The sequence below is a fragment of the Thunnus maccoyii genome, chromosome 4 (assembly GCF_910596095.1).
Source record: "Thunnus maccoyii chromosome 4, fThuMac1.1, whole genome shotgun sequence".
In the NCBI taxonomy this organism is placed as follows: Eukaryota; Metazoa; Chordata; class Actinopteri; order Scombriformes; family Scombridae; genus Thunnus; species Thunnus maccoyii.
The window spans coordinates 548,656-570,547 of record NC_056536.1 but is presented as its reverse complement, the minus strand read 5'-3'; the positions used below and the strand labels follow the sequence as shown (position 1 = coordinate 570,547).

The window sequence follows — 21,892 nt, the reverse complement described above, 5'->3', positions numbered from 1 at the left end:
GTCAGTTTAACACATACACCGACATGCCATCCCAACTGCTGTCAATCAAACACAGACACCCACACGCCACCCCAGCTGCTATAAATCAAACACAGTCACCGACATGCCACCCCAACTGCTGTCAGTTAAACACAGACACCCACACGCCACCCCAGCTGCTGTCAATCAAACACAGACACCCACACACCATCCCAGCTGCTATAAATCAAACACAGACACCGAAATGCCACCCTAGCTGCTGTCAATCAAACACAGACACCCACACACTACCCCAGCTGATATAAATCAAACACAGACACCAACACACCACCCCCAGCTACTATCAATCAAAAACAGACACTGACACACCACCCCAACTGCTATCAGTTTAACACATACACCGACATGCCATCCCAACTGCTGTCAATCAAACACAGACACCCACACGCCACCCCAGCTGCTATAAATCAAACACAGTCACCGACATGCCACCCCAACTGCTGTCAGTTAAACACAGACACCCACACACCACCCCAGCTGCTATCAATCAAACACAGACACCCACACGCCACCCCAGCTGCTGTCAATCAAAAACAGACACTGACACACCATCCCAACTGCTGTCAGTTAAACACAGACACTGACACGCTCCTCCAGCTGCTGTCAATCAAACACAATTCAATTCAATTCAATTCAATTCAGTTTTATTTATATAGCACCAAATCATAACAAAACTTATCTCAGGGCACTTTTCATATAGAGCAGGTCTAGAACATACTCTTTAATTTACAGAAACCCAACATTCCTCCATGAGCAGCACTTGGTGACAGCAGCAAGGAAAACCTAAAGCAGAACTGGGCTCTAGGTGGGCGGCCATCTGCCTTGACCGGTTGGGTTGAGATGGATTGATGAAGCTGGATTACAGGGGTCCCTGCAGCCACAGTCCATGGAAGCCAAGTTAGTAACATGCATTGATGTTACATGAATGCATACAGATGGAGAGGAGGAGGAGGAGAGAGGAGCTCAGTGCATCATGGGAAGTCCCAACAGTCGAGGCCTATAGCAGCATAACTAAGGGCTGATCCAAGGCGAGCCTGGTCGGCCCTAACTATAAGCTTTATCAAACAGGAAAGTTTTAAGCCTACTCTTAAACATAGAGAGAGTGTCTGCACCCCGGACTCAATCTGGAAGATGGTTCCACAGGAGAGGAGCCTGATAGCTGAAGGCTCTGCCTCCCATTCTACTTTTAAAGACTAGAGGAGCCACCAGTAAGCTGCATACTGGGAGCGCAGTGTTCTAGTGGGATAATACGGTACTATGAGCTCTTTAAGATATGATGGTGCCTGACCGTTAAGAGCTTTGTAGGTGAGGAGAAGGATTTTAACTTATATTTAACTTATACTTTACAGGAAGCCAATGCAGTAAAGCTAAAAGAAAAGAGAGAGATCTCTTTTTCTAGTTTTAGTCAGTACACATGCAGCTGCATTCTGGACCAGCTGGAGAGTCTTTAGAGACTTGTTAGAGCAGCCTGATAATAAGGAATTGCAATAATCCAGCCTAGAAGTAACAAGTGTGTGATTAGTTTTTCTGCATCTTTTAGAGAAAAGATTTTTGCAATATTATGTAAGTGAAAAAAGGCAGTCCTTGAAATTTGTTTTAAGTGGGCAGCTCCGGCCGTCACCATCTTGGCAGTGCCTGACTCTGCCTCACTCCCAGTTAATCCAAAATGGGCAAAGAGGTGGAGCTGAGGTGGGCTGAATGAAACCTGGTTGCTGAAACAAGCCACCCGGCAGCTAGCAACCTGTCACTCATAGCAGCCACGTCCTTAATAATGCATAACTTTACAGCTTAATAACATTTAAACGGGTGAATTATTTAAAAATTCACCCCCCGTACAGTCATGAACGGGGAAATTAGCTACAGAGACCAAAACCGTTTTTTGTACCGGGCTGCAATCATGTTTATTTCTGCTGTAAAGTTTGGCATTTTAACATGGGGGTCCATGTTCAAGCTGTTTGATAAACAGACATACAATGCATTGTGTCGCTCACAAAAATCAAATGTCCATCCTATTGATTTGCTCTGGCGCCACATCGGAACATATATATATATAAAACAAATAAAGAGTTGTATGTAGCTGCGTCTCCCCATTCAGAGACACAGCAGCATAACTTCAGTGATTATTTAAATCTGCGACACGCCGACAGGATCAGTCAGGATCTAATGTTAATTAATGTTCTGTCTTCTTCTACACATCCAACAGATCAGCTGTTACACACACAGTCCAGGTTCATACTGTTTGGAGTGAAGCAGCGTCCTCCTCATAAATCCTGAGCTCATTATGTCGAGCAGCAAAACTAAAAACTATAGTTATCAACTAGACAGGACAGAGGAAACTATTCAGTGACTTTTAGCTTCTGAAATGTTTTTAGACAGACAAGCAAAAAAAAAAACAAGTTACTTTCTGTTTTTGGTTTAATATCTGCTCCAGCTGGTAAGGTAAGGGGAATGGGGAAAACAGGAAAAACCAGAAGGTGGATTATGTTCTTTAAATTCACATGAAAACAGAAAAACAAAATAATGCATTTCTTTATCCTGTTATCACAACACAACAGAGGAACACAGGAGGCAGACAGTCAATTCCCTGCCTAGTCTGCAGGAAAATAGAGGACGTCAGTTGAGTAGGTGGTCCTTCAACGTGGCCCAGGACACATTGTGTTCACACTGCTAAAAGAATGTGGCCACATGCGGCCCAGACCACCTCTGAATGTGGTCTGAGTGATCAGATCTCAGTGCGTCTTGGGTGCGTTCAAACCTTTACTTAGAGCTGTCCACTAGTGATCAGATCACCCGAGACGCATGTTAATGCAGATGTGAACAGGGCCGACGAAGAAGCCTTTCAAATAAGTTTAGGTCTATGGTTGATTGATAGGCTATTAATATGACTGGGAGGAGTGGGTTCATTAAGGCTGACATATTCGTCATGACACAGCCAATAAGACAAAATAAATCAATATGATAATCTGAGATTAGATAGTTTATTGATACGGCTTTAGATGACAGAGATCTAACATTTAACTCTTCTATTTTGTTGTACTATTGCAGTGGTGGTGTTAATGTTTATTAGATTTTTAGCTCAGCAGCAGAATTGTGGTCCACTTGTAGGTGGTCCAGGGATGTTTTGCAAAGAGAAGGGAAGAGGGAGTTACAATAGTTGATACGAGACTGGAAGAAGCTCTGCATTTTAACGGTGCACTGGGCTGTTATAGTGGGGCTGTGTTTTTAAGGTACTGGAGAGACAATACAATGCAGGAAGTCCAGTTGGAGTAACAGATTATTGAGTTTAAAGTTTCAGATGACAAAACAGCAGCTGTTTATTCTCACAGACAGGTTTTACAGCTCTATCTAGAAACTTATCACGATGGCAACTGCTTTTTCTCGGGTTGCATCGTTTGAGAAAATAAATAATAGAAACGCAGCATTCAGGTTGCCAGATTCCTGCAGCCCTCTGTGTCGGCACCCCCACTGCGTCAATGCACTGCCCCCATTCAAATGAATGAGAGGGCTGTGATTTTTCATACAGACCTCAAGATGGTGGTGCTTGAGGAAAAGTAGGGGGATCATCAAAGTCAGCAGGATACATCTGGAAACATCTTTCAGTAAACTATCAGTGTCTGTGCAATCCTGAAAACTTTGACCTGCTGTGAGTGATGGTGGAAAAGTCAGAGGTCATCATCTGGCCACCAGGGGCATCTGTACCAAATTTCATGGCAATCCATCGAAAAGTTGTCAAGATATTTCACTCAAAATTAAAAATGACAACCTAACGGCAGCTCCACAGGAGCAGTCAGCAGGATCCTTCATGAATGTCTGCACTAAAGTTCACAGCAGTCAATCCAGAAGCTGTTGAGATATTTCAATATGGACAACTGTCATCCATAGTGCCAGTTATATTCTATTGCATCATATTTTATATAAATATAACTTAATATATTATGCATGAATATGTTAAAATGTATTAGGAAATTATATGACAGTAGATTACTGGGGTATAATGACTAACATGTGCTATAGATACCTCTAAATTCATGAATAATTAGCCTCATTATCTCTGCTGGTTCACACTTTTGAAGCAGGAATAACACTGATTTACATGAACTTGGTGAACTCTGCACAGACATAATTGGACTTTTACCAGGACTCTTCCCTTATATTATTTATTTATTTATTTTTAATTTTGACGTAAAGACAGATGTGTTTGTAGATATAAGAATAAGACCAGGTCCACAGTGAGCCCAGCTCTGTGGTGGGGGCGATGGGAGCTTCGTGCCGCCCCCATTGAGACGTGATTAAAACGGGGCCGGTAGCAGCGGGATTATTCCTGAAACCTGCCGACTACAGTGACGGAGAGCCAGCCGGAGGGTTTGGGACTCTGTGTCTGCCGGGCTGCGGGAAAATATGAGGACTGGTCTCGGTGTGATGTGCCTGCTCGGGGCTTCCTGGCCTCTGAACATTAGCTAGCTGACAGGAGCCATTTGAAATGTTTCTCCGTGCTAAAGGACGTAAATGAACAGCAGACATGAGCTGTTCCTCGGCTTGACTGGAGCAATGCGAGAGGAGGCGCGGCGGCGGAGGAGCGGCAGGAGCTCCACAGGGCGGCTGCTGCTGTCTGCCAGCTCCCACGGATGGCTTTACTGATGCTGCTGTCCGATACCACCGCCTGCGCTTCAGTCTAGCGAGCCTGGAAATACGAGTTGACACACCAGTAAAGCCTACAGGAGTGGTGATGAACCCAGTCTGCTGTCACTGGGATCTACTGGCGACAGGCAGGAGCGTCTGTGGAAAACACGGAGACATGACATGCACAAGAAAAAAGAGGAAACGCAGCTTTGTGCTCCTTTAAAACCTTTTGTTTTTTAAAGGGAGTCCGCAACAGGCAGCACTCAGCCCTTTTCACACAGATGTGGAGCATTGACACAGCGTCCATACAGCGTGAGGTGCTGCTGTCTGTCTTTATTCACTGATTGTTGGGAGCTTTTCGGTGTCGGTGTGTTGGAGCAGCCAGGTGGATCGCTGTAGCCCGTTATTCTCGCAGACCGCAACAGACGGCCTGCCTGCCACAGTCTGGAGGACGAGCGGCCCACAACAGGTAAGCAGCACAACATGACTACCATTTTGTATTGCCTACAGGTCCCTGGACTGCGAAATGCCATGCTGCCTGCCTCTGCATCCCTGCATGCCTTTTTTATTTGAGTGGGATAAGCCCTGCTGCTGCTGTCTCTCCGGCAGCCTCCTGTAGGCCCAGACTATGGCAGCTCACTGGGACTGCCACCTTTTGTCTGCCTCAGTCTCTAATAGGGGGGATGATATGATGAGATGTTGCATTATGCAGGGCCAGTCTTTATATTTGATGCATGCATCACAGCAGCATAAAGCGGTCATTGTGACGCTTGTGTTGTGTTGATGATAAATAACAAGTCTCCAGCAGCTGTAGGGCCCGGCTCAGCACGGGGACAGCCAAGTGATTTAATATCATTTGCTGTAATGTCCCCCCCCCCAGAGAACATAGCGCCACCTCCTGAAGTAATACAGGCTATGAGCTGAATGATTTGAAGCCATGCGGGCTCCTTCATGCTGGACTGCAGCAGATGCACAGTGGCTCTCCGGTCCCCATCAGACCTGTAGGCTCCATGTGAGGAGGCCTGACGGGCCCCGCTGTCAGAGACCAACTCTTTCTACATCTCATCCAGTGAGCTTTGTCGCCTCCTCCCACAGACATCAAGCCAGAGGTACTGGGCTGCTGTTGCTACCCAGTTCCTGACAGTGACTCTGCCCTCCGCCGCCAACCACCTTCCAGCTTCATAAAGCCCCTCCTTCAAGACACACAGCCTCTCACACTTCCCCACAGCTCCCAGCCTGTGGAGCTATGAGGGCTGCAACTCCTAAAAATGACCTCATAAAAACAGTCGATCAAAGTGTAATTGATACATTTGATCACAATTTGACAAAACAGCTTTGTTGTTCATCACGCTGTGTTTGCTATTCATTATTCAGTGTTGGCATCTGCATGATTTGTCCTTTTAAGCACCATGTGATTTCTTCAGGTTGTTTTTTTTCAAATTAAATGTCCACAAAGGCTCTCCCCAGTCCTCAGAAACAGCTGATATGACACCATTCCTGGATGGCGCTGACACACATCAGTCCAGTGATTCATTAAATGATTAATTCAGACATTCTTCAGAGATTTCTGACCTGAAAAGGCAACACCAACATTCGGCCTAGTTTGCATGCTAACACAATCACAGTGACGAGGCCAACATGCTGATGTTTTGCAGGTAATGTCACTACATGTGGAGGCTCTGAAGCTACGAGGTAACCCCTTAACGCACAACTATGAATCCAGCTTAAGTGGTTGATTTGGCAAATAGACGTATGGTTTTAGGAGAGTTCACCATTTTTCAAGTCTGAACATTAAAGCTGTTTTTCTTGCTGTAATTATTCCTCCTGTTCATACTGACCATTAGAAGATCCCTTCATAATGACCTTACAATGGAAGTGATGGAGGACAAAAATGGATTTAAAAGTTTATCTGAAGCTAATATGAAGCTTCAGCGTCCAAATGAGTCAAATCAAGTAGATATCTTTCAACGTTACAGTCTTTTTAGAGCCAAAGTTCCTCTTTTTGTTACTATACTTCCACCTGCAGCTCAACAGGGAAACACTGTCCGAGGAAACACAAAGAGGGAATTTGATGCTAAAAAGACTGTAAATGTGTCAGATATCCACTTGATATGACGAACTCAGACTGATGAAGCTGAATAGAAGCTTCACACAGACTTTTAAATGACTGTGTGGACACACTGTGGATTTTATCCTCCATCACTTCCATTAAAGCACATTTGAAGGATCTTTTTAATATCCAGTATGAACAGGAGGAATGATTACAGACACCTGACTGCTGGTTTAGGACACACTGGAAAAACAAACCCCTCCATCTGCAGCATACAGCTGCTTCCTTAAGCTTTTCAACCACACAGTTATTGAGACAGTCCCAGATGGGGCTAAGGTGTAGGGGTCTGTATGTCTCGGATGAACTGTTGTCAGATTGTCGAGCCGCGTCTGAAACCTCATCCCATCTCACATCCTAACTTCACACAGTGATGGCTCAGGTGTGTGTAGTTGTAAAGTGGGCAGACTCTCTGTTTTCATTCTTCAGGTTTCCATGAATGCCGCGAGGAGAGACTGTCCCCATTTCAGTGATTATTGCTGGGAATGTCCTGATCCTGATCCTTTAAGATTAGACATGGGCCAATAAGAGTCTGATCTGATACATTTACATAGCAGCAGAATATATACAGTGTTTATTTAATATGTATCTGACATATTGAAATAGCAGCTGTTGCCTTTTCACAAGCTACTTAATCCAAATACTGAAGGTCCTGATTCAGAACTATTAAAGTGAGCAGCTTATTTGTTATTGATAAATGAATGAAAGTTTAAATGCAAAATATGTCATTTCAACCGCTGGAGGTCTCTCATTCAAAACAATAACAAGAGACAGAGTGTGATGGTGGTGTGAAGTAGCAAGGGATCATGGGAGTTGTTGTCTTCATTGTTAAATAACCAGCTTCTCTGGGATAGGATTACTCCAGCCTTCATCGTTCAGGATGTTTCTACTGGGAGCCAAATTATCCGCAGAGGTCTCGTCCCCTCCAAAAACAAACGTACACGCAGATTAAAATCATTAAAAATACTAATTAAAGCTGTTTCACCGAAAAAATCAATGTTTCTCTGACGATGAGAGGACCTTTTGAAGGAGGGGCTGTTAGCCGAGCTGCTGCTAACGTTTGTCCAGTTTATTTCTCTGATAACTTAAGATCCAGACGTCCAATGACTAAAATCCTTCTTCTGGCTAAAAGATATAGTTAAAAATACCAAAATTTATCATGAAAATGTGACTTAAAACTGAATAAAAGTCCATTTATAACAGTTTGTGTGGAACAACCACAACGCCGATGTATTATCTTGTATGTGTGTAAGTTACTCTTTGGTAGACGCCATTGTAGCGGACAAACACAGCGCCGCCGTATGCATCTGGTGCGTGTTTACTCTTTGGTAGAGGAGGTATGACGCCATCGACAGGCGACCAAATGAAACGGTCCGTTACTTTGATTAAATGACAGATTTCTCTGGGTTTGAACATTTGGGATAATGTAAGTACACAACTCAACAACATATATAACACAGGTCTAGTTGTTTTTAGACATTTTAATGTGGAATAATTACATATTATAGCTTTAACTGGAGAATGTGACTCCTGAAATTGATGTGTGGCGATCTTTTAGAGAGAAGATAAATCACTCTGTTGGAGTTGTGGGACCTTGTTAACCAGCAGTCTTTACCAAAATGTTGCTGCAGATAAAATCTATTTTTTTGATCACAATGTCAGACAAAATGAAGAAAAGTCCAGGTTCATGACAGCAGCAGTGCTGTGAGATTCGATATATTGACATTTAAAAATGAGTGATCACAGGGAGAGCTCAGGGCACAAAACGTTCTGAAACAGTGACAGAGCCGTGGCAGGAACCAGGAACCAGGGACCAGGAACCAGGAACCAGGAACCAGGGTGTTACAGAGTGGAGGTTCCTCTCACTAATGATCTTTGGAGTACAGACACACATACCTGACAACAGACAAGTTTTAATGTGGCCCATCATCAAGTTACAAACAGAATGAAGATGAATTAGTGAGAAGCTGCTAGCTGAATGTTTCCTACACTGCTGCTCTTAACCAACCAGAGAGAGAGAAAAACCTGGACTTTGTGTATTTTGCCAAACAACCGTTTGGTTTCAGATGTGATCATTAGATCGATTTTGCAATTGAATATTTAATTTGACTAACTGTAAACTGGACTAATAACTCATATCACTAAATATCATAAACTGCATCCTTAACCAACATGATCTACGTGATCTGATCATTTTTATAAAACATATTTAACTGGTGAAATAGTCCTTGTATCCTTGGTTATATCCTCTTCTTCCTGCCTTTTGCCAGCACACTGTTGCATTTCTTAGCTCATTACTGCCACCAGTAGATCAGTGGAACAGTGTGAAGCAGGAATGTGTATCAGAACCAGAACCAGGTTTATTGCCAAATAGTTTGACGTACAATGTGCCTTCGTGTCATAACAGTCAAAAATATTATACAACAGTCAAGTAATTCTCAGGGATGTGATTTTTCCGATGAATCTGGAATTCTGGATTTTCCGAGCTGACAATGTGACCCACGTGAATCATGCAGATCCCTAAAAAATATATTTTGGGGGGGGGGGCAATGGGTTGGTCAACACCAGTAACTAGTCTACGCCAGGATGTTTCGCTAGCGTGCAGAACACTCACCGGAGCAGTAAATACGCAACCATGTGTTTACTGTGGATGGCGGAGCTGTTGAACAGATTTGTGGAGTTTGGTGGTTGCAGCTGTGGCTGTTAGCAGTTAGCTCTGCTTGTTAGCTGCTGAATCGCAGCAGCAGCATGAAGGCAGAGCGAGCAGCCACCGGACTTCACATCTGTTGATCAGTCCGATCAGATCTGGACTGTCTAGAGAAGGTCTGTGGTTGGTTTGCTGTTTGACAGGCAGGTAGGAGGCTCTGTCACTGTGCTGTATGTAATCAGTCTGAACTCGGCAGAGTTTTCTCTGATGGAGGTGAAAGTCCAATTTTCATGCGGTTTGTGGTCCCAGTGTTAATCACTGACACTGTGAGAGGACATGAGTTTAAACCTCCAGACTAACAGATGTTAGTCAGGCTGAAATAGTTATTTTTCTGCTTCTGAACAGTGAGATCAATAAGTCAGAGTTTAGAGTGAACCTGAGTACAAATAGTTCTTTAGTTATTTATGGTTTCAAAGTTTGAGATTTTGAGCTTTTCAAACGATGATCAGTGTGTGCTCGTAAATCATCCTTTAAACCTGTCAAAAGTCTGCTGGGAGAATTCAAGTCTGTAAATGTGTAGAAATGTCAGTGGGGCTCCTGGGTCTTGTTGATGAGGCTCGCAGCAGGCAGGAAGAAACTGTTCTTGTGGTGTGAGGTTCTAGTCTTGATAGACTTCAGCCTCTTGCCAGAGGGGAGTATTTCAAAAAGTTCATATCTGGAGTGGGAGGGGTCGGCCGTGATCTTCCCTGCTCCTGGAGGGATGGCAGGTTGCAGCCCATCACCTTCTCAGCACAGCGGATGATTCGTTGCAGTCTGCTCTTGTTCTTGGCAGGTTGAACTTCTTCAGCTGCCGCAGGAAGCACATCTCTGCTGAGCCTTCTTGGGGAGGCTGCTGCTGTTCTGCTTCCATGTAAGGTCCTGGCTGATGGTGGTTCCCAGGGAGCAGAAAGACTCCACGGTGTCGACTGGGGAGTCACACAGGTGATTTCCCTCTGAAATCCAAAACCATCTCCTCTGTATTTAGAGTGTTTAGCTCCAAGTTGTTTTGTCCGCGCCAAGTCACCAGGACCGTCCTTTTGTCTTTAAATTGACAGTAGAATCATTCAGGTTGTTGGCCAGGCGTGAGACGTTAATGGAGTCGGAGGCTTTAAGTTTGTAGTTGGTCATTTGTCTGAAGCCTCTCCAGACGGAAGAAGTTTTTAGCTGAGAATTGTTGTTGGAGTTTCTCAGAGTCATTTAGCCTCTTTCACCTCCTTGCTAAACCTGTATTTCACCTCTTTAAACTCATCCCTGCCTCTTCCTCTCCCAGCCTTAGTCGACTGAGTTTAGCTGTGAAACCAGGGTTTGTCGTTGTTGTAACTCAGCCTGGTGCATGATGGTATCTACAGTCTCTGTGTACTCATCTAGACTGTTGAGGCCAGTCCTGAAATCAGTACAATCCAAACACTAATGAACTGTTACACCTCCTAGATATCCTCACCACAGGCTGAGAGTTTTCATTTCTGTCTGTATGTGGAGATTGATTTTTATTTTTTTTTTTTGATTAAAAAAAGATTCCAGATCAGGAGAACAGTTCTGTAAAATCACTGTCACATTGTTATACCAGCCATCATTTGTGTAAAAACAGATACCTCCACCCTTCGTTTTGCCGTAGAGTTCTGTGTCGCGGTCTGCTCTGAAAAGTTGGAAGCCTGCCAACTGCAGTGCAGAGTCCGATATTGATCCACACAGCCACGACTCTCTGAAGCACAAAACAGAAGATGAAGAAAAGTCTGTTTTTCCCCAACAGCAACTGAAGTTCTTCCAGTTCGTTGCACAGTGATCGCATGTTGGAGAGAAATATTCCTGATGTCGGAGTCGCACGAATGCACCGGTGCATTTCCCTCTCTGTCTGTGTTTCACTACCTGACCAAAGGCGAGGACACCTTTGACCAGAATGTCCAATAATTCCATAGATGAGGCGAGAAAAGGGGGAAATAAATCTGCATGTTTGTCTTATGTGCTTGTGTGAGCCAAGTACAAAAGGACCCTCTAGTGACCGCAGTACTCTATAGTGTTACTAGTGTTCAAAAGCTCCAAAGGGTACCTTTAAAGTTGCACAAAACAACATGTAACATACAGCACCAGTCAAAAGTTTGGACATACCTACTCATTAAAACAATACTGAAGACATCACAACTATGAATTTACACATATGAAATTATGTTGGAAGCAAAACAAATGTAAACAAAGCAAAATATGTTTTAAATTTTTGATTCCTCAAAGTAGCCGCTCTCTCAACCAGCTTCATGAGGTCGTCACCTGAATGCTTTTCCAACAGTGTTGAAAGAGTTCCCACATATGCTTGTTGGCTGCTTTTCCTTCACTCTGTGGTCCAACTCATCCCAAACCACCTCAGTTTAGTTTAGGTCAGGTGATTATGGAGCCCAGGTCATCTGATGCAGCTGCATCACTCTGCTTCACGGTCAAATAGCCCTTACAGATACTGGAGGAGTGATTTGGGTCATTGTCCTGTTGAAAAACAAATGACGGCCCCACTAGGCACAAAACAGATGGGATGGTGTGTCGCTGCAGGATGTTGTGGTAGCTGTGCTGCCTCCCCCCCCCCACACCATCACACCATCACACCACCTCCTCCATGCTTCATGGTGGGAACCACACATGCAGATACCATCCGTTCACCTTCTCTGTGTCTCACAAACACACAACAATTAGAACCAAATATCTCAAATTTCATCAGAACAAAGTACAGATTTCCACTGGTCTAATGTCCATTCCTTGTGTGTCTTGGCCCAAGCAATTCTTTTCTTCTTATTGGTCTCCTTCAGTAATGGTTTCTTTGCAACAATTCCATCCTGAAGGCCTGATTCACACAGTCTCTTCATATCTTAACAGTTGATGTTGAGATGTGTCTGCTACTTGAACTCTGGGAAGCATTGATGTGGGCTCTAATCTGAGGTGTTAACTGGTGATTTCCAAGGCTGGTAACTTTAAGTCGGAGCAGAGGGAACTCTTGGTCTTCCTTTCTTTGGGCGGTCCTCATGAGAGCCAGTTTCATCATTGTGTTTGATGGTTTTTGTGACTGCATGTGAAGAAACTTTCAAAGTTCTTGAAATTTTTCAGGGTTGACTGACCCTCATGTCTTAAAGTAATGATGGACTGTTGTTTCTCTTTACTTAGTTGAGCGGTTCTTGCCATAACATAGATTACTACAGTAGTGGAATAGGGCTATGTGTACCAAGACTACCTCAGCACGACACAACTGATGGTCTCAAATGCAAGGCCAGAAATTCAACCACTTAACATTTGACAAGTTACACCTGTTAATTGAAAACCATTCCAGGTGACTTATTATCTCATGAAGCTGGTTCAGATGTTGCCAAGAGTGTGCAAAGCTGCCAGTGGTGACTTAGAGGAATCTAAAATATGAAACTTATTTCATAGTTTTGATATCTTCATTATTGTTCTACAATGTAGAAAATAGTAAAAATAAAGAAAAACCCTTGAATGAGAAGGTATGTCCAAACTTTTGACTGGAATGAAAAGGGTCACTTGTGCTGATGCAGCCACAGAGAATTATCATCATCTCTGCAGTTGCCCACAGCTCTACAGAACTTTTTAGCCCCTTGTAGCTCACTGTTTTACAGCCCACAACCTCCACTCTCATCAACCTGGTTCCCAGCAGCAGCAGCAGCAGCAGTAGCTGATTTCAGTCATAAACCCACTGTACTCTGTACTCCACCCACCCAGCAGCAAACAGCAGACACACAGTGAGAGACTAGCTGGTGAACATAGTGGAGCATTTAGCAGAGCTGAAAGGAGAGTGAATATGGTACTTACATTCATCAGGTGAACACAAACATGACTCTAAATGAATGCTAATGTTGCTCTGTGTCTGCTGGATGTGTAAACAGGCAATGTGTACCATATCAACTTCATAAGGCCACAGATAATATATCTAACAGGTGAGGTGCATGATCCTCAGTTTCTTGTGTGTTGCTTCCCGGTGTTGCTTTAAAAAGATTGGGCCATTTAACGTTCAGTGTTAACAATACCTATTATGACAACTATTTTAAATGGAGAACCAGATCACAGTATTTTAAATTAGTAATTGAAGGATTGGGTTTTAATCAGTCTTAAAAGATAGGCTCATATTTTCATGTTTTAAAATAACAGTCAGGTGCACACACGGACATTTAAAGAGGGTTTTCTTGCCATAATGTCACAGCAAAGAACCCTGGGAACTTGATGCTATTGCTTAGATATTAACTCTCATGTCTGGGGTTTCCAGGGCCTGGCTGCCTATGCTTTCATGATGAGTGTTCGGCTGCTAGGCTAAAGGTTAGGTATATGGACTTCGCTGTTGCCTCGCTGCCCCCGCACTGATGCAGTGCCCGTCACTCTCTGTGATCTGACACAGCTTAGCTTTGGTACTCTATTGACAGTTCATTTGTTTCCATGTAACACGCAGACAGTAACTTGAAAACAAAACTCCATTATGAGAGCGGAAAACCCGATGGACCCTCTCTGTCTCCGTCACAGTAATCAAAAACCTTTTCCCAAAACCAGGTCCCCACACCAGTCCTGAATTGTCTCTCATGATCACTCTGGCACGTCCCCCATTCAAACTACAGCTATGTGATTAGGTAAGCCCGCCCCCCTAGCCTGACAGCCATGCAGGACAGCCAATAAGGAGATGGTGTGCCTGTTAATGCTGACTATTAGTTAGTATTAAAAGATCCCTTCATAATGCACTTACAGTGTAAGAGATGGGGGCCAAAATCATGGGTGTATAATAAGAGGTGGATAGGGCGATCCCCCCCCCCCCCCCCCCCCCCCAGTGGTCACACACTATATTGCAGCCCTGCGGCCCAAAAAGCATTTTCCCAATAGACCCTTACTGTAAAGGAGACATCTGTTAAACTGTTGACAGGAAATCTCGAACTGCAAACAAGGTCGATTATGACTTTTTCTATTATGAATTTTTCCTTGAGCCAACAAAACCGATTTAAAAATCTGTGACATCATCACAATGTTAAGTCTATGGGTCGAGCTGGAACTTGTGGGCGGGGCCAGCGGGAGAAACACTACTGTGCATATTCAGTGGGCCGCACAACACGGAAGCTAGAAACTTTTTTTGGTGTATGCACCAAGCAAGCAATTCTTATTAGACTGAATGGACGCCATTTTTGGTATCCAGCTCTTATAATTCATCCATTGCCTAAATCCACAGTCCTCCTTCTCTGCAAAATGTATTTAAAAGTTTATCTGAAGCTAATATGAAGCTTCAGCGTCCAAATGAGTCAAATCAAGTGGCTATCTTCCAAAGTTAGTGTTTTTAATACAAATTCCTCAGACAGTGTTTCCCTGTTGAGCTGCAGGTGGAAGTATAGTAACAAAAAGAGGAACTTTGGCACTAAAAAGACTGTAACGTTGAAAGATATCTACTTGATTTGACTCATTTGGACGCTGAAGCTTAATTTTGTTTGATTTTGTCCTCCATCACTTCCATTATAAGGTCATTATGAAGGGATCTTCTAATAGTCAGTATGAACAGGAGGAATGATTACAGCAAGAAAAACAGATTTCAATGTTCATTTGGGCTCCTGACTGTTGGTTTTAAGACAGACTTGAAAAACTGTGAACATGTCCTTTAATGCAGCTGTCAACAATTGGAATGAAAAAACATGCTGTTGAGACTCTAAATGTTGTGCAGTAGTAGCAAAAGCAGTTGAGTGCTGACATTTTGAGTCGTCATAGAAGGATCAGCAAAGAAAGCAGAGATGTACCAAATAACCACCATGTCCATCACTTTCTGTGTGTACAACTGAGTCCAACACTGTTAAAACTGTAAGTGTTAGTTGTTATCCCCATTTGTACAATTCATTGTGTTGAGACAACAAAAACGCACAAAAAGACTGAATTCTTTTGACGTCCTTACTCAGTGTTTGGTCTCGTGTTCCTGTGGAGATAAAACACCACAGTGATGAAGGCTGTAGTGCTTCAGACACGGTCTGCTCTCTCTGCTGGTTACACCTTCACAGAGGATTCAGATCCCTTCACTTCTTGCACACTTTATTGTGTTTAGATCAATCTGTTCTCAATTAGCCATAATGACAAAGTGAAACATGTTTTTAGAACATTTTGCAAATTTGCTCTAAATCAAAAACTGAAATCCACTGTATGTATAAGATGACTGAAATGTGTTTATTGATAATCTTGGTAACTTGGTGTTTTTAAAGAGTTTTAGTTGATGGACCCAGTTTTTTTTTTACTGGTTAACCAGCTTTTTATGACTGTTATAATTCATGTTTTATCCATCATTACTTTGATTGGCATTAGTTTGGTTTTCTTTCGTCTTCCTCTTGCCTGGTTTTATTCCTCCTGCTTTAACTTCTTTATTTGTGACCGTGTGGAGTATTAGAGGTTCATGTAAACAGATTAGTCTTAAAACCTTGAGACCTTTACCAGATGATGATCAATAGCTGGGTTACTCTGCATGGGCAAGTAACCTGTTTCAAGTAATTACTGGCCTTTATTTCAAAATATTTCCTCTGTATAATGTCAATTATTGATTGATGTTGTGTATATATTTGGCCCACATCAGTGTAGTAATGAGTTAAGATACTGTTATTTGACTTGTTTACCATATCCAAAGATAATTGCTGATTTGTAAAATAGAGGCATCCCTAAAAGAAAGAAGAAAATCACCCATTGCTGCCTTTTAGTTCTTGTACATATTCATACTGACTCACTACAGACATAAAGGGTGAAAATGTTTTGTGTTGTAATATTACAGGCGGACAGTTACTGTTCGGTTGCTACATTTCACCCATTTCAGTTGCTTTTGAATGAGGAACTAAAATACACAACAACACAACTGTTTAAACTACTTTTCACTGTCCAATGTGTCAGGAAAACTCCCTCCACTCACATATGCCCATAGGTGTTGCCATGGTTACCAGATGATCTTACATAATTCCTAACATGAGTAATGCAAGAGGCTGAGATGGCCTTCCTGACAGTTTATGATTAGCAGATGGATTTAATCGTTAATAATTCAGTGTAACATCACATGTACTATTTACTATCTGTGGACTCCACAGACCTGTCCAAACTCCTAATTCTCTCTCTTCTTCACAGTTTTTTTCAGGCTCTTGGAGAGGACCAGGACATGAGCCGACATACAATGGGGCAATGTGGATTGAGGTGTTCCTGTTCCTTGTGAACTGCAGGTGGGAAGCCACCACGAGGACGAAGGAACGACTAGCAGACGGAGGAGGCGGTGGAGGAGTGGTGGCTTTGGTGTCTGAAGGAAAGGTGCTATATGGGTGGGGGGGCAATCGGGATGGCGAATGGAAACGAGAGCAGCGAGGGGCCTGCAGGACCCATGGCAGCAGTGGTGGCTACCACAGGAGGTATGGTAGCAGAGAGTCCCTCCTCTGCTCTCTCTACCTACATCAAACTGGTGCTACTGGGGCTGATCATCTGCATCAGTCTGGTAGGCAACCTGGTGGTGTCTCTGCTGGTACTGCGGGACCAGGCCCTGCACAAGGCACCTTATTACTTCCTGTTGGACCTGTGTCTGGCAGACACCATTCGCTCAGCCATCTGCTTCCCCTTTGTGCTGGTGTCTATAAAGAACGGCTCAGCCTGGACCTACAGCGTGCTGAGCTGCAAGGTGGTGGCCTTCATGGCGGTGCTCTTCTGCTTCCATGCCGCCTTCATGCTGTTCTGCATCAGTGTTACACGCTACATGGCAATTGCACACCACCGCTTTTACTCAAAGCGCATGACATTCTGGACATGCGTGGCTGTGGTGTGCATGGTGTGGACGCTGTCTGTGGCGATGGCTTTCCCGCCTGTTTTTGATGTGGGCACTTACAAATTCATTCGCGAGGAGGACCAGTGCATCTTTGAGCATCGCTACTTCAAGGCTAACGACACGCTAGGCTTCATGCTAATGCTGGCTGTGCTCATTCTAGCAACACATGTTGTCTACATGAAGTTAATCCTCTTTGAGTACAAGCACCGCAAGATGAAGCCAGTCCAGATGGTGCCGGCCATCAGTCAGAACTGGACCTTCCACGGGCCGGGGGCTACTGGCCAAGCAGCAGCCAACTGGATTGCGGGCTTCGGCAGGGGTCCGATGCCACCCACCCTGCTGGGAATCCGGCAGAACTTGCACAACCAGAACCGGCGCCTGTTGGGCATGGAGGAGTTCAAAGTGGAGAAGCAGCTTGGCAGGATGTTCTACGTGATCACCCTGCTGTTCCTGGTGCTCTGGTCTCCCTACATAGTGGCTTGCTATTGGAGGGTGTTTGTCAAGGCTTGCACAATACCACACCGGTACCTCTCCACCACCGTGTGGATGAGTTTCGCCCAAGCCGGTGTCAACCCTATTGTCTGTTTCTTCCTTAACAAAGACTTGAAGAAAGGGCTTCTTTCCCACCTACCAGCCTGCTGCAGGACTAAACCTCATCTGCCACGAGAGCCTTATTGTGTCATGTAAGCAGACATGATGATCTGAACATGAGAAAAAATAAGGAGCAGCCAACAGATGTGTTGTGGGAGTGATTGCTTGAGTTATTTTGGCATTTGATTCAATGCAAGCTACTTTGAAGCAGTGGGTGTGAACTAGTGAGTGTCATGGTAAAAATCCTGGAAGGGTAAGCATGTATTTTCATCTACGAACCCTTTTTTCACTCAAAACAACAGCATACATGGAGTCAGACCTTGACTTTTGATAACAGGGGAAATATATTTTAATAGCAAAACATGCAAGTAATAATGCAGTCATTGTGGAAACCAAGCCAGACAAATAGCCACATAACATGACATAAGCTGCTTGATGAAGAAGGTCAACATGGCCAATTAGAAAAGCCCTGGATTGACACAAATGCTGTTTGAGTTGGTTTGGTGACTGAGAGAATGCAGAGGAGGTTTGCTAAGAAGCAACTCTTCTGGTCAAAATCTAAATTTTACTATCATGCTGGATTAGTTTGTAAAGCCAGATGATGTTAGTTGTATTAGCCTCTATGAATGTTTTCAGTGATTTCTTACATTAATACATTCTTACATTTTGTTCATGTGCTAGAGCGACACACGAAACGAGGGAGAGATATGCAACAAACATTTCTGTTCATAGTTGGCGTCTTAACCCCTGATCTACAGGGGGGCCCCCTAACGGCACATTTTTAATTGGTATTTCATTTTAAATATTTGACAATATTAACTGAAAAAAAAAAGTTTTCCAGTAGTCCATGAGCTTATCATTTAGATTTCCCAACACTCTGTCCAAAGACATTTGTTCAGCTGTTTAACTTTGTAGAGACAATTAAAAAGAATGAAGCTGAAGTTTTTAATAGTCTGATGGGACTCAGTTGAAATGATACATTAGACACATTACTGTATGTCACATTCTGGCCTGAAAATGATTTTAAAATCATGTGTGTGTTGTTAAGTCTTTAAAAAAATGAGGAAACACTGTATTATTGAACTCAGCAGAGGGAACAAAGGCAGCCCAGCCAGATGGTTTAGAGTTTGTAATGAAATCTAAGTGCTCCTATGAACATCGTCCACACATATCATTACTGCTTCTTGTGTCTGAAGCAAACACGTCAGTGACAGGAACACCAAGAAATGCTGTGCACCAGCTTTGATGACTTTTGATGTATTTTCTTTGCGCTCATCTTTGTTGACGAGTTATCCATGTCTACGCTTTCTGAACCTGTTACTCTTTGTGAACTGAAATAGACTGGATCTGTTGATCTGTTACAGGGGACAGCAGAAGTTCTACTGCTGATACACACGTGTGTTTTTAATGTGCAACTGATCAGCTCAGTTAATAATAAGAAGTTGATTACAGCAGCTGGTTATAGCCCACTACTATTCCTTATCTGAGCTTTGCACTTACAGATGGTGCACGAAGGATCTCCAGCAGCTGGGATCAGATACTGAGGGTGTGTCAGAAGTCACTTCCCATTGGCTACCAAGTGCACTTTATTTTCTTTACGCCATTTTGAGTGTCTGAATGTTAAGTTTAAAAAGTATGAACCATGTAGTGCCCTCAAATTTGTCATGTCCAGAGCAGGTACACTATATTTGTGTACCATCACCTCTGGTCTTACAGCTGTGTGTAAACCAGCTCTCTATATTTTGACAGAGGAGGATTATATGAAGCTGGATGGTGACACACAGCTGACAGACTGTGATAGTGTCCTGTGTTTTGGACTCTCTGTTCCCTCAAAGTCCAGCAGTATCAAGACGACAAGAAGATTTTCTGCTGGTCAGCTGAGCAAATTTACTTTGTGATTTACTCTGTCCCCACATACACATCTGTTCAAATCCACTGAAATGACTAGATTCTGTTCTGAAATTTTGCTGTTTCAAATGCTGGTGTTACTGGGCCTTTAGTTTTTGTGATGTGACTGCACTTGTCACTGATTATTCCTGTCTGAAAGCTCAACTGACTGAGTCACTACAAGTAGCTATGAAGTGTTAATTATGTCTGACTGAGAGAACGAGGGAGAGAGAAATAAAACAGCAGGAAGAAAACTGTCTTGCTGTCTGAAAATCTGAGTAAAAAGAGCTACACCGGGCCGAGGAGGAGAAATGTTGTTCTATATTAATAAGCCAAAGTAAAACAGACACTGCAGAGTAAATATAAGTATCGTCCAGTCTGCAGAAACTATGTGGCGATAATGTCTCCGCAGGATGTTTTTGTCTCCAAACACTCTTTTTGGCACATTTTCATTCTGTTTGTCAATGGAAAGAAGCAAAACTTCCGTCTGTGCCAGTGATGCTACCCTAAAGCGTTTCGCTTTCATCTCCCGTGAAACACAAAACATACAATAAGGAATTCTTTCCCGCCTCAAAATGAAATGCTGTGTGTTTAGATTTTTTCCGAAGGACAAATCAAAAGTTACATCTGTGAAACGCGTTGACTGAAAAGAACTGACTGCTGAAGAAAATATTCTCTAGAGAGACTTCATGTAACTGATAACTACTTCAAGCTCTCCAGTAACATGTCGACAGGTTTCTTTTGTTGCATGTGAAAGACCGTAGATAGCAAGTGAAATGTGAAAATACACAACCAAAGCACAGGCCAGGCTGTCTCAGCTGCAGCAGACACTAACGAGTAGGGGAACCAGTAGCTCGGTGTAGGGCTGATGATATGACCAAATAAACCTGGGGTCGATTCACGATTTAAAATCGATTTTTGATTGTAAAATGCAGGAGTTAAACAGACAGTTGAGCAAGAACAATTAAACATCTGCACCACCTGCAGGCCGTCATCATTACGTATAAAATACAGGTTATCACACAGATATTTATCCAGTTTAATAATCAGTGTGGACACAGACAGAGCAGGAAGGTCGGCTAACAGATCTGCTGCTAGCTAGCGTTAGCTACCCAGCAAGTAGAGACAAACTGAACAAAAGTAGAATCATGAAACTGTTTCGTCAACTCAAATCACTTCAACTGTCCTGAGATGATACGTCATCGAGAAACACAAACCGAGAGCAGAGATGAGTCATTTTCAGTCCTGTAAACTGCAGCAGGTGAACATCATAGATACAGAATATACATGTAGATATCACATCGCTGCTAGTCATTGGGTCAACGTGGCCGCCATATTGCAACAGGGGGGTAGCTGCACCTCTGAATGTGTACAAGTATATAGTGGGAAGAGATCTACCTGCTCCTACAGCTGTCATAGCTCACTGAATTGTCAATCAATCAATCAATACATTTTCCAGCAGCCTGGGTTGTCACAAAGTCATTTATGTGTAATACAGAATACTTGTTGAGCAAAAATGATGGTTTTCATACCAAAATACAAAGTAACAGCAGGCTAGTGGACTACGGTCCACCTTCTGTAGTTATTTTATTTCCTGTTTTGACTACTGTGCTCATTTAAATTTTAATAGTTATAACTATTAAAAATGTCAAAGCTTCACTGTTCAGTTTAATGACTTTTATGATGAGTTTTATTCATATTTTCACAGGCAGGAAAAAAGTGTCGCACACTCTGGTTCCAAATGTATTTCTCTTTTATTATTCAAGATCAACGATCACAGCAGGACACAGATACTGGTTTGTTATACAGGCCGCACCCCGGTAGCACAGCTGATGGTGATCAGATAATCAGGTTTCACCATTATGGTGAGAAAAACAATCAGATCTTCAGCAGATCAAGACTTTTAACAAACAGTGACAGGAACTACAGCCAATCAATTCTCTTCATATCAGGTGACAAACATCTTGTTTCATAACACATATAGAGATTAAAGATAAGTTCATGATGTTCATCCAGAGCTGAGCTTGAACTTTACTTGAACTTTCTCTGTATATCTATTAGAAACCTTCTCAAAATCAATGTCATTTTTAACATATTTGAATGTAAAACTTTAATCTCACTGTTTGTTAACAGTCTTGATCTGCTGAAGGCCTTTTGATTGTTTTTTCTCACCATA

General features: G+C 43.0%; 1 protein-coding gene across 2 annotated transcripts; it reads left to right on the top strand.

Moving 5' to 3' along the window:
- The first annotated feature begins 4,299 nt into the window (after positions 1-4,299).
- Positions 4,300-21,421, top strand: gpr173 (G protein-coupled receptor 173). 2 transcript variants are annotated; one of them, XR_006096011.1, is made up of 3 exons: positions 4,300-5,128; positions 16,557-18,082; positions 19,332-21,421. XR_006096011.1 is itself a non-coding variant. In XM_042410403.1 (2 exons), exon 2 carries the CDS (start codon positions 16,741-16,743, stop codon positions 17,923-17,925), a length of 1,185 nt encoding a protein of 394 aa, XP_042266337.1. In that variant the 5' UTR covers positions 4,300-5,128; positions 16,557-16,740; the 3' UTR covers positions 17,926-21,416. The 2 variants fall into 2 exon arrangements, 1 of the variants encoding a protein (XP_042266337.1); XM_042410403.1 differs by having other exon boundaries at positions 16,557-21,416.
- Positions 21,422-21,892: the final 471 nt, after the last annotated feature.

Bases quoted from the DNA above. Each gene is read 5' to 3' on its own strand.
- gpr173 (XM_042410403.1), top strand. From the start codon at position 16,741: ATGGGTGGGGGGGCAATCGGGATGGCGAATGGAAACGAGAGCAGCGAG.